Below are 13485 nucleotides of genomic sequence, written 5' to 3'. Positions count from 1 at the left end.
CAGTGTCAGGGACACGACGAGGGAAGGCTTTAAGGGACTCTGAAGGGCTTCAAACGATATTCGGGGGAATCCTTGATACAACTATCTTGATGCACTATGAAGTACAGGACAAAAGACGAAGAGGTCGAAGGGCAGTTCGGGCTCTTTCAAGATCTATATACCTTTCCGGGCGGAGTATTCCTCAAAGGGCATGTCTGCCTGTTGCAACGCCGACAATATTGCCTATATAAACTCAGATAGATGTCCTCAGATAGGAGCTCTTCAGACTAATTAATAATACTTATTCGGGAAATAGCTAGAGCCGTAAAGGAGTAGAAGGGAGCAGAAGGGAGCAGAAGAAAGCGGACGAGGGAGCGAGTCGGACTAAATAGTCGTTAGCGGGGGAGCAAAGTGGCGGGGGATCAGTCGGCGCAAAAGTGGTGGTCGGCGACTGTTCGGGGATTGTATATATATATATCTATATATTTACATGTGTTGATGAACCTCCGATCTCCGTTTCGCTTTACCTGCTCTACTCCTCTCTTTCCCTCAGCCTGTGTTCCATGTCTCTGGATAAATATGTATAAATATGTAGTACATATATAACGTAGTAGCCTCTGGCGTTAAGGTCGACTTGTCAATTAATGTAATGCTGCATTACCCGGCGTGCGCCTAGTCCACGATTCTGCTACATGCTAATTCATTTGTCTCCATTTCTCTGCTGTCCCTCGTGCTCATGCTCATGCTCATGCTCATGCTCATGTTAATCATTAGCTAGACGCGTGACACGAGATGAGGTGATATGACTAGACAAAGTGCTTGATTCGCAGATTATTAATTGAATGAATGAATGGCTGATTCTGGCCATTTTTATGTCTCCATCGATCCCTCAACTGTGTATGTACTGACCAGGACCGATATTAACCTTCACCAAACTTGCCCTGTTTGAAAAGTGGTTTAGAACTCGAGTCACATGGCCTTCGCACTATGTTGTGCATGGTCCCAGAAATACCTGGTCCCACACGCACATACACAGGCGGACGGGCGCGAATTCTCCTCCAATCTCTCACACTCACTCAAAAGCAGCCTACCCATGGAGATGACAGTATATATACATTCACCATCCCCGGCTGAGAGCTAGCTCAGCCCATTTAAATCATGAAGCGGTAGCCCTTCTGCAGTCTCCTGGCGGCGGCGATATCGATACCCTCGATTTCTGCGGTCTTACGCAACTTCTTGAGATCTCGCTCGCTGAGCGGTTGGTCCTCGTTCTCTAAACGCTCAAGACGGCTGTTCTGGCGGGTAAGCTTGATGCGCATGCTGACACCCATGATGGCAGCGACGACCTGGAGAGCGATACAGATGCCCAGGGCCAGGCGGTAGTGAGGCTGGTCCTGAGTGCGATACGTGAATGGGGTCCAGATACTGGCGGAGTTGCCGATGGAGTTGATGAATGCGTACGCTGCGGCACGTTTGGCTGGTGGCCGTGGGATAGCGCCCGCGATCCAAGCATAGCATGTCCCGTTCATCGCGAAGATGAAGGTCATCAGGAAGAGTGAAAAGTATCGCGGTCCGAAGCTGTTGGTTGTCATGAATATCACCCAGCCAACAATCGTGATCGGAATTGGGTACATGAAGAACCAAAAGCGGTTGCCCCACCGGTCGGACACCAAGGAGTGCACCATCGAGTAGATGAAGATAAAAATGTAAGGTGGCGCGCAGAGGAGGAGGGATATGATGCGGGTGTAGCCGAGGGTGCCGGTCAGGGTTGGGAAGAAATTCTGGAAGCCGGCGGCACCAGTGATGCACATATAGGCAATGGCCAACATATAGGTCTTGGAGTCAGTCAAGGCCAATTTGAGACCCTTGACTTGTGACATGGCACCTGCCTCGTCGACATCAGCTTCGGCAGCCTCGACCGCCAGGCGTCGGTTGGCCACATGCTTCATCTCTGGGGAAAGAGATTTCCAGGTGTCTGGGAAATCAGGCAAGACAAACATGATCAGAATTCCAATAGCAACTGTGATGGCTCCTTCGACGATGTATAGCCATTGCCTGCGGATGAAGAGAATCGATTAGTTTTATGGATCGGGAGTAAATGTGGTTGCGAAGAATTTACCATGCAGAGAGACCTCGTTTTCCTGCGAGACCAGACAGGATGCCAGCGGCAATCAAATTTCCAAAAGCGCCACTGATCAATGACCCTGAGTAGAAAATGGACATCCGCAGATTCAGTTCTTCCTTCGTGTACCACTTGGAAAGGTAGAACAGCACACCTATCGCGTTCAGTTAACTTGATGGTGGTCTAAACCTGCCCGGGTCATGTTCCACTCACCAGGGAAAAACGGTGCTTCCACGAGACCGAGCACAAATCGACATGCAACGATGCCTGCAAAATTTTTGACCAAGCACGTGAGGAGAGAGACGAGACCCCAAGCGCACGTGAAGAATCCCAAGTAGAGTGATGGGCGACCAAGGTGGTTGAGGAACAAATTGGATGGTACTTGAGCGAGGATATAGCTGACAAACAGGATGGAAAGACCTGAAGAACATATTAGTCGATCGAGCCTGCCAATTTGTTTTGACGTATATAATTACCAAGCTGATACTGGTCTCCTACCAGGCCTAGATCTTCCTCAAGGCCTTGCAAGCGTGCAGCAGCGTAGTTGTTTCTATTCGTAAAACGTTAACCAGTTTACCTCGCAGCATGGTGGAGTCCAGTTTAAGCTTGCTTACCGATCAATGTAATTCATCAAGTACACCAACACAACCATTGGCATGATTCTCATGTCAATCTTTCGCCTTAGCTTCTTCTCGATCTCTAGTTCTTCTGGAGTAAGGACTCCAAAATGCATAGCCTCATTACGAGACATGCCAGCTTTATCGCCGAGGATGTCATGGTCGAGCACGACGTCGTCCACCTGACGTGGTTTCTCGTCCTCCATGTTGAAAATCCGTAGTGCCTCTGTGAGATTATGGTACAAAAGCTAGGGTGAAGGAATGAATAGAACGAGGGGTGCAAGAGATGACGAAAAAAAAGGGCACCCTTGTCTTTTATGAAGAATGGAGGCTGTTCGCCTCCGGTATAACTTTGCTCATAGGCGATGAATCTGAGCTTCTATCGCTGCATGCAGGAATCGTGGGGATGATCCAAACACTCTGTACTCGGGTAGCGTGGAAGTCATGACCAAGAAGTCTGGGCTGACGATGTGGAGCTTGAATGAACGCCACTCTTTGTGTAGTTACCGTTGGACCGGCAAGGCAAGGCGTTTGTACCGACGCCTTAGAAAGCTCTGGAATGGATCGAGTCTCGTGAATACGAGAGAAGCATATGGGGAAGCAAGCAAGGAGCAACCTTTGGCTTTGCGGGGCTAGGGGAGCATGAGCGCATGGCTGGGGAGATCCTCCGTGTGATTGGATGGCATGATACTCTGTACTCCGTACGACGGTGTCGATTCGATCAGCGAACGTCACTGGGCAAGGGACACCAGCTTCGGGTGTTGACTGTGCTTGGTTAGCTTAGGAACGCTTCTGCTGTCCTGGCGCCCATGTGTGAACCACTGGCCGGTTGTCATATCGGCACCTTGGACCGTGTCAAGCCCGACCTAACAAGCCACACAACTCCGTCTCACTCTCCACAAGCCGCAAGGACAATGGATGGAGTTTACATCCCCCGGACCTTAGGTGGGAAACCCAAGGAAACCCCCACCACCCCACAGCTCCATAGCTTTGAGTATGGGGTATATTTCAATATCCGCTATCAAATGCCGGCCTTCTGATCCGCCGTTATCGACATTGTGATTGGTCAACAGGCGATGGTCCCCATCGGGCCGGCATTTGTCCTGGGCAGCTTAATTACAAGGCACTTAGACGCAGCTTAGGACTCGACTTCGATCGCCTCTTAGCTGCCCATGGTCTGAACTGAATCGAGTCCTCGTACGGAATGCAACCCTATGGCTTCCAAGCGATAGCATTGACCCCTGGTTAAGCTGGCTTCCCACGGACAATGCCAAGTCCGGCTTTGACGGAATATAGCCTAAATAGCTGCGCTTGCCTCAACCGATCGTAGCCGACCACAGCAGGAAGTGTCTTGTCTTGATCTGAAGCACTTCAGATTTGCTTGTTCATACCGAGCGTTATCCTGATCCAGCAAAGGTACAAATCCACTGTTGTGCCTCGTTGGGAATTTCCCTAGCTGGAGGCCTGGCCCGAGCGGATAATAGTTGTTCGTCTCGGGAGGTGTGGATCTGGCGGGCCTAGCGTATGCGGTAATGGCGCTATGCCGTGTTCGACAAATGACCTCAATAGATTCTCTACAAAGATATGCGGTTGAATTATATATATATGTACTCCGTACCGATCCCACGTTCTAGTGACGTTGGCCTTCTATTAGGTGAGATAACCTAAATGAAGGAGGAACGGCCTTGTCGGTCATATTTTAGCCGGGTGCCAACCCCACCAGAGGGGGAACCCGGTTGGCAGCCGTCCTCACGAAGTTGCATGTGAACCATTTTGTGATACATAGTGCTTTCCAAGCCTGTGGGGGAGTGGAAGCGGTAGCCAGCTGATTGCAGCCCTGTCGTCCACGAGACATGTCGTCTAGTTTTGGATAGAATTGAGATTCTTAGAACCGAAGTTCAAGCACGCCTCGTGCATCGCATTGCATAATGAAGAGAGCTAGATGCACGGCTTTCTTGCGAGGGGCCGACGTGGCTACGACGGCGCTCCTTCCGTTCCAAGTCCATACCGACTCCTGTTCCCTGGGCATTACACGTTGGGACTGAGAAGATCGTATTTGACACACATCTCTACACTCTCAGCGCTTGCTTGGAAAAACCTCCTGGCCTCTAGGCCGACCCAAATCTTCAACAACGAGAAATCGCCCTCCTTGAAGCTTCGCAGCACAGCAGTGGGGTCAGAAGATCCAAGCTGTCGGAGGATAGGTAATGCGCTTTGGAAGAGGTCGAGCTGAGGGTCAAGCGTTCTGCCAATCCCTTCGAGGAGAAGAATAGAGAGAACCACGTTCACGAAATCTCCTTCCATCCGAACATGATGAGATCTCACCATGCCGAGGACTTGTGACAAAATGTCCCCGATTTTGATGTTGCCAAGGGCGAAAGTTTGGCCTTTGACGGCAAGGACTAGGTGTTGCATCTTGAGGGCAAAAACCTCGCCATCGATTACGGCATCGGGTTGTCTGCACCGTTCAATCATCAAGTGACCAGCTTTATACCCGTCAAACTCTGCGATTGCTCTGAATAGGTCCAAGAAATTGGTCCTGTTCTTTTCATTGAGCTCTGTCACCAGGCCCGTATCAATGAAAATCAATTGTGGCCTATAACCTTCCTTGTCGATTTGATCGAGTGCTGAGATCCACTCTCCCTTATTGCCTGTATGCGGTCTTAACCTACAGAGGACGGCCTCTGATGAGTCAATCTCGGACTCTGATAATGGTTCGGTGGGATCCTGTCGTGACAGGTATGGTAATCTCACATCAGGCTGAGTGGGTTTGTAGAAATTGACCATGATATTACCCGGATGGAGGTCTGAATGGACAAAGTTGTCTATTAGAAGCATGTGCAAGAAGGCATCTAAGCCTTCATTTGCTATCTCCTTCTGGAACACGCCGCCCCCAGATTCTAGAAAGGTAGCCAGGGGAATGCCCTGAGCAAACTCCTCGACCAATAGATTGCGGGTCGTGAAGTCAGTATAGGGATATGGGAACCATGCTGTGGTTCTGTTCTGGAAATGTTTGCGAAGGATGGTTAAATTTGCGGCCTCGATCCTGAGATCTAATTGGAGTCGCATCATCTCCCCGAAGTTGGCGACTTCATTGGGCAGGTCCAGCCATTCCAGCGTGGGGATGGCGTTGATGATCGAGGCAAAGACACCCATGATCTTGAGATCTCGGCGGACATTCCGTTCAACTTTAGGATGGAGAACCTTGACAGCCACGTAGGCTGATGGAACTCTTTGCGGACTCGATTTTACCAATGCATCGACATTTCTCCTGATCCTGTGGCTCAGTCGCTGCTTCTCGTGTGCTTCCAGGTCGCTCTCCTCGAGTTTGGCCAGGTCTGGTTTGAGCCTGGCCTTGTAGACTTGGGCAATAGCACCTACTCCAAGAGGCTTCTCATCAAATTCGGTAAAGATCTCATCGAAAGATCTGCCACCGAATGCTTCTGAGATGATCCGCTTCGTATGGCGCAAAGAATGCGCGGGGGCATTGGAATGTAGTTCTGCCATAATGCGACACATTTCGGCAGGGAAGATGTCCGACCTTGAAGCTGCCCACTGGCCGAGCTTAATGAAAGCAGGCCCGGCTCTCTCCATCGATTTGACCAGGAATGCATACCACCACAGGGTGGTAGCACGCTCATTGTCATTGTGTTTTCTGCGGGGGCCGACCAGAGCCAGAGGGATGGTTATAATGACGGGAAGAAATATGACAACAAGATGGAAGAAACGGAATGTTGTAGCGAGCGGCTCGTATATGTATTGGTCGACAGCATAAATGACTGTCTTGTAGAAACGGCGCAAACCACGGACGTCTTCTGGCACCTTCTTGCTGATCTCATCGCGGGAAGCCTCGAGCATCTGCATTTCGGTGGTCTTGCCATCTTGAGCGCCATTTTCGGAGATTTCAACGAACACGACAGGAGAGAGGGTGGCTGCAGCAAGAAGTATGGAAGGGTAGGTCCGCTGGCGGGTCCCTTTGAGACTATATTTTCGTGACCATCTTGCAAAAGAAGATTGGCGGCGGGGGACGCGGAAGGCGATGTCGATAAAGGTCCGTTGGCCAGCAAAGCGGCCGAATATGCGAAACGAACGCATCAAGGCACGAGAGTACACAAATACGCGATCAAGAAAACTCCCATGGCGCAGTTGAACAGCAACAATCGAAGACGTTGAGCAACTCGCACCTCGCACGTGGATGTCGTTCTGTTGATCGCAATCGCAGGCAGGAACGAGTTGGGGAGATTGGACGGCTTTGGCAGGTGCGATCCAGGAGATGACGTCGTGTTCCGTTTGCACCTGCCAGTGGCAAGTCCGCGGTTTGGCTCCCACCAATCTCCAACGCTCCTGCCACCACGTCCACAACAGATGCACGTGTACCAAGATATCTATAAGAGATAACTTCATGACCTACGAGAGACTTTGGGAGAAAGCGCAAAGGGGCAGACTTCTGCTATATCCTCTCTCTAGATCAATTCTAAGCTATTCAGCTAGGTCAGCCGTCGTCATTCTGGCTGGAAGTGGTCTATTCAATATTGGATTACGCAGTCTCCTCTAGAACAGCGTCGCTGAGACGATAAATATATCGGCCTACATTGAACCAAGCAGCCTTCGATGATTACCCACAAAAAACCAAGGAGAAATGATATGGGTTTCCAAATATTAGAATTCATTTCCTAGCCTCGCACCCACAACTCAATGCCGAAGTGGAAATAACAAGCGGTCACAATCCGGATACCAGTCGACACATTTGGTACAGTGAGTCAACACTCTCATCATCACCACGTCATGTGGAGACCAGAACCGATCCTCCATGCGGCACCATGGATGTCGTGAATACATATAATGGTTGCGCGGGATCTGATTCACCACCAGCGATATAGGACGGCTGACACCAGAGATCTCATGGATTCATGATGGCGGCCAAGGTCTGTCTCATTCGTCGATAGTGTTGTATGACGGCTGGCGGCTAGTGTTATTGTGAATGCTGGTGTCGTACTTATATCTTTCTCATATTGACCGGTGTAGATACGAGGGGTAGTAGGGCCGAAGTTCACCAAGACTGCTTCTGTCGGACCATATTCAACCATTGAATTGCAGAACGGATTCAAAGCTTAACTCGAGCTACTTTGACGCGCAAAGCAACCAGATCCTGCTGAGTCCTGGCAATATGATTCCAGCCTTCGTCGACAGGGGTCTCTGCGAACCAGCGTGCGATGGGTGCCATGTCATTCTGAGTCTGCTTTGGTGAGATGGCCGGATGCTGCTTGTGATTCTCAAATGCGTATCCATCCTTCTCTGTCGGCTGCGTCCCGGCTATTCCGCTTTTCACGCTGACAGTGCTACTTGTTTGAGACGGTGCCCTCATTGTGTACATCGCCATGTTGGAGAGAGTTTTGGATATCAGGTTTGTCATAACTGCTAAATGGGGGAAACCCCTCGCTTTTGTGGAGGCTGATTCTGACCTTGATCGTGAATTGCAGGAATGTCCAAATCAGACGCTGAGGACCGAGATCGTTTATATGCTGGTATCAAATTTCGGATTTGGCCTCTTTCTAGGGATCACAGGGAACTTGAATTTGAGATCCCGTGTTGGATAAGGAGTCAGGATGACCGTAGACTGGTGGTAAATCGATGCAGTGCAACTCGTCGAATGTTGCAATTATGCTCCAAGCCAGTGGCTGAAAGATGCTATGGATACTATCCGCTGTCAAAATTGCCGACTATTCTTCTGTGAACAAAGGAAGAGCGACAAGTTGATGGGTTTGTCATGTACTTATCAAACGAAGGGACCATCCCACATTGTTTCTTCTCAGCTTAACGACCAGCCCCTCACCATCCACGGCTCCTCCTTTGGGTGTGCGGCTCTTTCGTTAATCCACCTGGGCCGCACGACGACATCACCTGCATTGTGGTTTTGGCTTCTCTGTGTATCTAGCGCCAACGCCAGGGAACAAAGATTCCGACCGGACTGAAGATCCGTGCCCCCGAGGAGTTCGTGAGCCACAGTCAAAAATGCCACAGAAGTGGGCGGCCATAGGGAGAGCTTGTTGAACGGAAGAAGTGGTGGCGTTCAGTTCTCCATAGGCAGATCCCGTGAGTAAAACACAGGCTTGCGTTGTGGACTGACACGGCTGGGGTCCTATGAGCTTCGTGGCGGAGGATGCGATATACCTCCACTACTCTAGCACCTGGTAAGTTTCATAGCGGTCAATGATCTGCTTGAAGGGCTGAAGATTTGTTAGGCCCGTCCGTTGGGAGTTGGCAGTCATGTGCACTTGTGATGATCTGTCCAACATCAAGCGCATGCCATGACTGCTGAATTGGGAAGTCACAAGCTGCCCCAGGGTATCATATTGGTGGAGGTGAACTTTGGCAGTGGCTCAGAAAGATTTTCAAAGCCAGGGGGCCATCAAGCAAGGCTACTTTTGGTCCAGGCCGAAGGACCTTTGTGTGAAGCTATGAGTCTGCGAACACTGGGATCTGCAGTGTGCAGGAGCCCAACCCCCCCGGATGGCAATGTTCAACATCATATAATTGTCACTCCTGTTGGGGGAGCGAACCATCCGTGGATACCGAGAGGTATGACCTGCAAAAGTTGTCTCGACCAGGGTTTTTGTCCCTAGCTTGGTCTTGTTGTGAAGAGGTATCCATGTATCCAGATCGATGCAGCGGCGATCTGTGGTGTGACTGTGTGAGCATTGGGGGAAGATCTGAAAAAAGATCGTTTGCACTGTAGATTGTCGACCAGGCACCCGCAGGGGTGAAGACTCAATGACCTGCCAACGACCGGATTGACTGGTTGGCAATGTTCGTTCGCCACCGTATCATTAGTCAGGTAGTAAGGCGAGCTGGTCAACAGTCGTGGACTCCAGACACAGAAGTTCCTTGGGCATCTAGGTAGGGTTCTGGACTTGGGACGTGACAGTAATGCCCGAATGCCCGTCTTCGCCTCCAGTTCAGTCCGAGGTGTCGAGACGCCCAGGCGGCAACTAAGGTGATGGGTCCCCGTGGATGGGGGCCATCAAGCGCAGCGTGGAATTTGGGAGCAGCGTTCAAGATGCAGAAATGGGATTTCTGTAGACTGACGACTCTGGTGTCTACCTCCCCAGCCGAGCGGATCAAAGAATCAAGCCTAACAGCAAGAGTTTTCTCCCTCAACAGTGCAACACGCGTCCTCTAAAAGGAGTGAGTCGGGGGTAGAGCCACTCAAGCCGGTCCGTGAATGGTCGCCCGGCATCAAAGGCCTCAGCTTGTCCAGGGCCTATCAAACATCTTTGGCCCCCTTTCTTGACGCAGGCTGCATCTTCGCTTTTCGCTTTGGGCACGCGCCCGACTCTGATCTGGCTTAGACTGCTGACTGCTGACGGATCAGAATGGGGAGAAAAAGAAAGTGTTGGACAGGTGCTCAAAGCACCTAATGATGCAGGATGGGGGCCCAGGAGTTACTGGGTCAGAAACTGGTGTCTTCCGTAGGCTCATTGCCTAGCGTTTTCCCCAGAATGGAGACAGAGCATCGAACAGACCCAGTCAATCGAGTAGAAATTATGGATACTTGAGAACTTGTGGAGGTCTTTTGCCTGCGAACTCGAGGGATTTCCATGGAACTCGGTGGTTGCTACGAGTAAGTGCTTCTCTCCCTCTATGGACTACGGATTGTATCTCTAGTCACCGTGCAGTGCACGCGGGTTGTGCGCCTTTTGGAGGTGGCTATGCATAGTAAAGCCCCCCGGTGGCAGCGCCCCTGAAGCCGGAATGTATAATGTCGTCAGCGGCAGCAGCACGGAGCGATCCAGTCGTCCAAGGCGGGACCTTCGCCACCTTCCTGGAACTTTTGAATATAATGATCGGGCAGGCTTCGCAGAGACACTGAAGCGGCTTCCTGAGTCCTCCAAGACGAGAGGACGAAGTGTCTAGCCCAAAGTCAAGTCGGAATTTTTGCATTTGAGATCCTCCATCCTGGTTCCAATCGGAGGCGAGGCGCTGGAACTTTCGTATACATCCCACCCCGGTTGTGCCTGCTGACCTTAGGGAGCACCGCCCGGAGTACGAGGGTGAACCGACGCCCCGGCCTCGTCGGAGTCAACCTGCCTGGTTTCCAAGGTGCAAGGCGGCCTTGCCAGGCTTACTTTGCTACGTCTTCCCCAGTCGACAAATGCACCATTTGCCACCCAGCCAAACAGATATGCCTCCCTTTGTCGCTAAAATGCCTGGCTGAACTATTCACACCGGATGGCTCGCAACAAATTTCAAACAGCGTGGACTGTTGCATATTCTCCTCTCCTAGATTGGATGTGCTAGAACTTCGACCCGTGTTCATCCTATACGGGCATCAGGTCGTTGTACCCGTCCACGCCCACTTACTTCCCTGGCACCTGCCCTTGCATCTACGCTCCATCCCAATCGATTTTGTGGCTGGCTTCGATATCAGGCGCGTGCCATGGCCGGGCCATACTCGTCGGTTCAACTGACTCAAGTCAAACGAGTCGAGTCACAATCGGCCAGAGAAGCCAGGTTTAGTACACACCGCGGCCTAATCAAGCAACTCTACGTCGAAAATGATATGCCCCTGAGGGATCTCATGGAACACATGAAGGTTGAATACGGCTTTAATCAAACGTAAGTTCCATCTGCCTGTCCAGCCCCCTACTTTTTGGCTAACACATTCTTTAGCATGAAACCATGGAAGACCCAGCTGAATGCCTGGGGCTATAAGCATCATCTAACCGTCAAGGACGCGGCCCATATCTTAAGGTGTCTGGACCAAGCGCCCTTGCTGGGATACCAAGATGCTGTCCTGTTCTCGGGAAAGCTCAAGACCAGACAGCACATCACCAAATACATCCAGAGATCCAGAGACATTACCAGTGAGCTCGATTTGCTATCTAGGATACCAAAGGAAGAACCGACCCCGGAGCACATCAAGTATTTGCCAGTGGCCCACACTCCCCCATTAAGCGGTTCACCAGGTTCACTAATCGCTCCTACTGGCTCCGCAGAGATATCTCCAATGATCAAGCCAATGCCGTCTCCCTTGAGTACACCTCGGTCGTCTCAGGAATTTCTCGTGAGACCAGGGTTCCAAGGAGGAGGGCTAGGTCCGAACCAGTATATCACACATTATGACCACCTTCAAAATAACGTAAGCTTCGACAGAGTGGGCCAAAATCATGACAATGGAGCAGAGCAGCAAGCCATCCCAGGCTTGGTCATGCCGTTTAAACTGCCAGACAGGGAACCGCGACTCCCGGCCGGGCGATCCACTACTGAGCAATTGTATGCAAAACTTCCCCGAGATGTCACAGTGGCTGCTCTGTCCGCGGATCCCATTGATCTGAGCAAGCTGGGCATTACTCCTACCGACGAGCGACATGGTCTCGGCTTCGACATCCTGGGTCGTGGTGACTATACTCGGTGTCCCTTGGTCAACGATAACAATAGTTACGCAGCGCTGTTTGTCGATAACTGCTTGTATTGGTGTTATTGCGTGGGTCAAGAGAATCCTCGGTTCCAGGAGCATGCACAGTACCATCTTCAGACTGCAAGGTCTTATTTTGTCTGCATGCTCCAAGATACCAAATCGCCAGGAGAAGACTGCCTCGCCGCACTGAGTGTGATGACGACATTATTCGATTGCCTCGGTCATACGCAAAGGCTTTCGACAATATTGACAGTGTGCGACCAGGATACCAGACGGCATTCTGGTGCTAACAATCCTTTGACAAAGACCATCGCCTTCAAGAAGAGCTTTCTCGATCGTCGTCAACGTGGAGAGCGCCCTAAGCATGACCTGAAGCAGCTTAAGGATATATGTGAAGAGACCAAGAAGTTTTATCCCAACAGCCTTGGCCCAGCATTGACCGCGAGGTACAATTGGGCTTGGGCGATGTTAGAGATGAGACATCTCAAAGAGGCCCAGCGTCAACTGAAGACAATAGCTGCCGAGAGTCGGGCTCATTTCGGAGTAGACCATATCCAGACCATCATGTCTGCGGCCACGTTGGCTCGTGCGACATTGTATTGTGGTGATACTGAGGCAGCAAGGCGCATCATTGTGAATGATGTCTGCCCCAGCGTTCGCAGGAATTTTCCGAGAGACCACCCTTATACCTGGGAGGCGAACCACCGCCAGGCGATCTTTTTAGAGATGCTTGCAAAAGACGCCGATGAAAATTCTCGCTACGAGTACCTGTGGACTGCCGAGGAGCTTTTGCGTGAAGTGGTGATCGAGAGACATCGCGTGTTGGGAGATTCCAATCCGAAGTCTGTACACTCGTTTCGCTTGCTCAAAAACATCCTGGAGCAGCAGGGCAAATCAAAAGATGCTGCAAACTTATGGGCATGGTGTCAGTACAAGTTGTCTCTGCGTGAGCGAGCATAGGCTCTTGACCTTCGATCTTCTTTGCCTTCCACAACAGCAAGGCTGAGATCGAATACAGTACAATGACTCTCCCGCCACAGGACGACAATTGAGCTATCAGCATCCATCATTGGTGCACTTACCGATCGCATTTGGTGTTAGCGGCTTATGAAGCTACTACCATCAAGGAGTTCAGTACCAACAGTCGGTCAAGGTTTTCTGGTCTGGGGTGAAGAATCCGGCCAACCATAATACCCATCGCCACCGTTACGATACTTCCAGCCAAACCAACCGTCGTTGCCGTAATTACTTGAGTTGCTGGAACTCGATTCAGTTCGGCTTCTGAAGCTTGGCCTTTCGGGCAAGACTGCATCAGATGGACGACGCGATTGACTTGAGTACATGCCAGA

General features: G+C 51.0%; 3 protein-coding genes across 3 annotated transcripts; 1 reads left to right on the top strand and 2 right to left on the bottom strand.

The window, feature by feature from the left end:
- Window positions 1-1130: 1130 nt before the first annotated feature.
- On the bottom strand, window positions 1131-2924 carry A1O9_03811 (uncharacterized protein; the record flags this gene model as incomplete). Its single annotated transcript, XM_013406104.1, has 5 exons — window positions 1131-2034; window positions 2099-2255; window positions 2315-2521; window positions 2578-2651; window positions 2716-2924. 5 exons carry the CDS (start codon window positions 2922-2924, stop codon window positions 1131-1133), a joined length of 1551 nt encoding a protein of 516 aa, XP_013261558.1.
- Window positions 2925-4746: 1822 nt separating this feature from the next.
- A1O9_03810 (Atypical/ABC1/ABC1-C protein kinase) lies at window positions 4747-6813 on the bottom strand (the record flags this gene model as incomplete). The annotated part of the gene is made up of 1 exon (XM_013406103.1): window positions 4747-6813. The coding sequence occupies one exon, from the start codon at window positions 6811-6813 to the stop codon at window positions 4747-4749; it is 2067 nt and encodes a 688-aa protein (XP_013261557.1).
- Window positions 6814-11155: 4342 nt separating this feature from the next.
- On the top strand, window positions 11156-13096 carry A1O9_03809 (uncharacterized protein; the record flags this gene model as incomplete). The annotated part of the gene is made up of 2 exons (XM_013406102.1): window positions 11156-11334; window positions 11389-13096. The coding sequence occupies 2 exons, from the start codon at window positions 11156-11158 to the stop codon at window positions 13094-13096; spliced, it is 1887 nt and encodes a 628-aa protein (XP_013261556.1).
- Between the last annotated feature and the right edge of the window lie 389 nt (window positions 13097-13485).

This window comes from Exophiala aquamarina (genome assembly GCF_000709125.1).
Source record: "Exophiala aquamarina CBS 119918 chromosome Unknown aczIA-supercont1.3, whole genome shotgun sequence".
NCBI classification, from domain to species: domain Eukaryota; kingdom Fungi; phylum Ascomycota; class Eurotiomycetes; order Chaetothyriales; family Herpotrichiellaceae; genus Exophiala; species Exophiala aquamarina.
Note: the sequence above shows the minus strand (reverse complement) of the source record. Positions and strands in the feature narration are given on the sequence as shown.